Here is a 1046-nt window from a genome sequence, read left to right on the forward strand (position 1 = left end):
TGACCGAAACTAAAATGCTGACTTTTGCTAGTTATTTTGTAAACAATGTCAATTGTCAATTTAAGATACGTTATATAATTTAGTGGATGCGTGAAAGAAGAACATATTGTTCTTGATATATTGTTATTTATTCTCCTCTGTAGCTCTGTCTACAGTTTGGTTCAAGTGGGTTTGTTTATCATGGAATATTTCTGCACCACCTGAACCGTTTCAATCGGGATACGCGAATGCCACCCTTGTTAAATCTACCTGTTTTAATCTACCTGTTAACATTGCACACATGGATCCTCCAGCGACCGCCTTCTTTACTTTCCCACAGCTGTGCACAGGTAAATGTCTGGGTACATTGACCTGTGTGTGTTCTGTTATCATCGACAGCTGGTTGTATTCCGAGTTTCCCCAACCAAAAAGTTCTCCTTTATCAGATACGGCCAGCACACAGTCCACAGCACCACCTATGTCCTTCACCTTGACACCTTGAAGGTCACCTTGTACTAGGGTTGGACGGTGCTCAGAGTTATAATGACCTAGACCTATGGGTAACGAAGCTGGATAATTAGTGTGACGCAAATGTAGTAAAATGAAATCCTATGTGTGTTAACTTCTGGACTCGTTGTAGGGAGATTTTTTCTCTCCCACTGAAAGGTGATTTCAATTAAGGTTTTTTATGTTGAAAAATATTAATAAATTAAAGAATGCTTACTGGTATGTCATTACTATTGTTCCATTGTTTCTAAATAGAAGAAACTTACTTATTGGTTTTTTATTTCAATTTTTTGACAACTTAAGAATTTCCAACAGTATATCCAATCATGGGGAGATTTTGATGCTTCAGAAGGAGTTTATACAGGAGATGTTCCTAGGAAATAAGGAGACATCACATGTATGTGATACATCAAATCTACCCACCTGTCTGTCCATCAGCTCCCATCCCACAGCTGTACAACTCTCCAGCCGCGGTCAGAAACAAGGTGTGATCTTGTCCACAAACAACCTAAATCAACATACAGACATACAACATCATACAAACATACAACATCATACAA

At 38.4% G+C, this 1046-nt stretch overlaps 1 protein-coding gene across 1 annotated transcript; it reads right to left on the minus strand.

The window, feature by feature from the left end:
- Positions 1-263: 263 nt before the first annotated feature.
- On the minus strand, positions 264-994 carry LOC110443953 (RCC1-like G exchanging factor-like protein; the record flags this gene model as incomplete). Its single annotated transcript, XM_021488411.1, has 2 exons — positions 264-533; positions 910-994. Coding segments are annotated over 2 exons (355 nt in total), but the record flags the coding sequence as incomplete, so codon positions are not given.
- Positions 995-1046: the final 52 nt, after the last annotated feature.

The sequence above is a fragment of the Mizuhopecten yessoensis genome, unplaced genomic scaffold (genome assembly GCF_002113885.1).
Source record: "Mizuhopecten yessoensis strain PY_sf001 unplaced genomic scaffold, ASM211388v2 hete_35838810, whole genome shotgun sequence".
Taxonomy (NCBI): domain Eukaryota; kingdom Metazoa; phylum Mollusca; class Bivalvia; order Pectinida; family Pectinidae; genus Mizuhopecten; species Mizuhopecten yessoensis.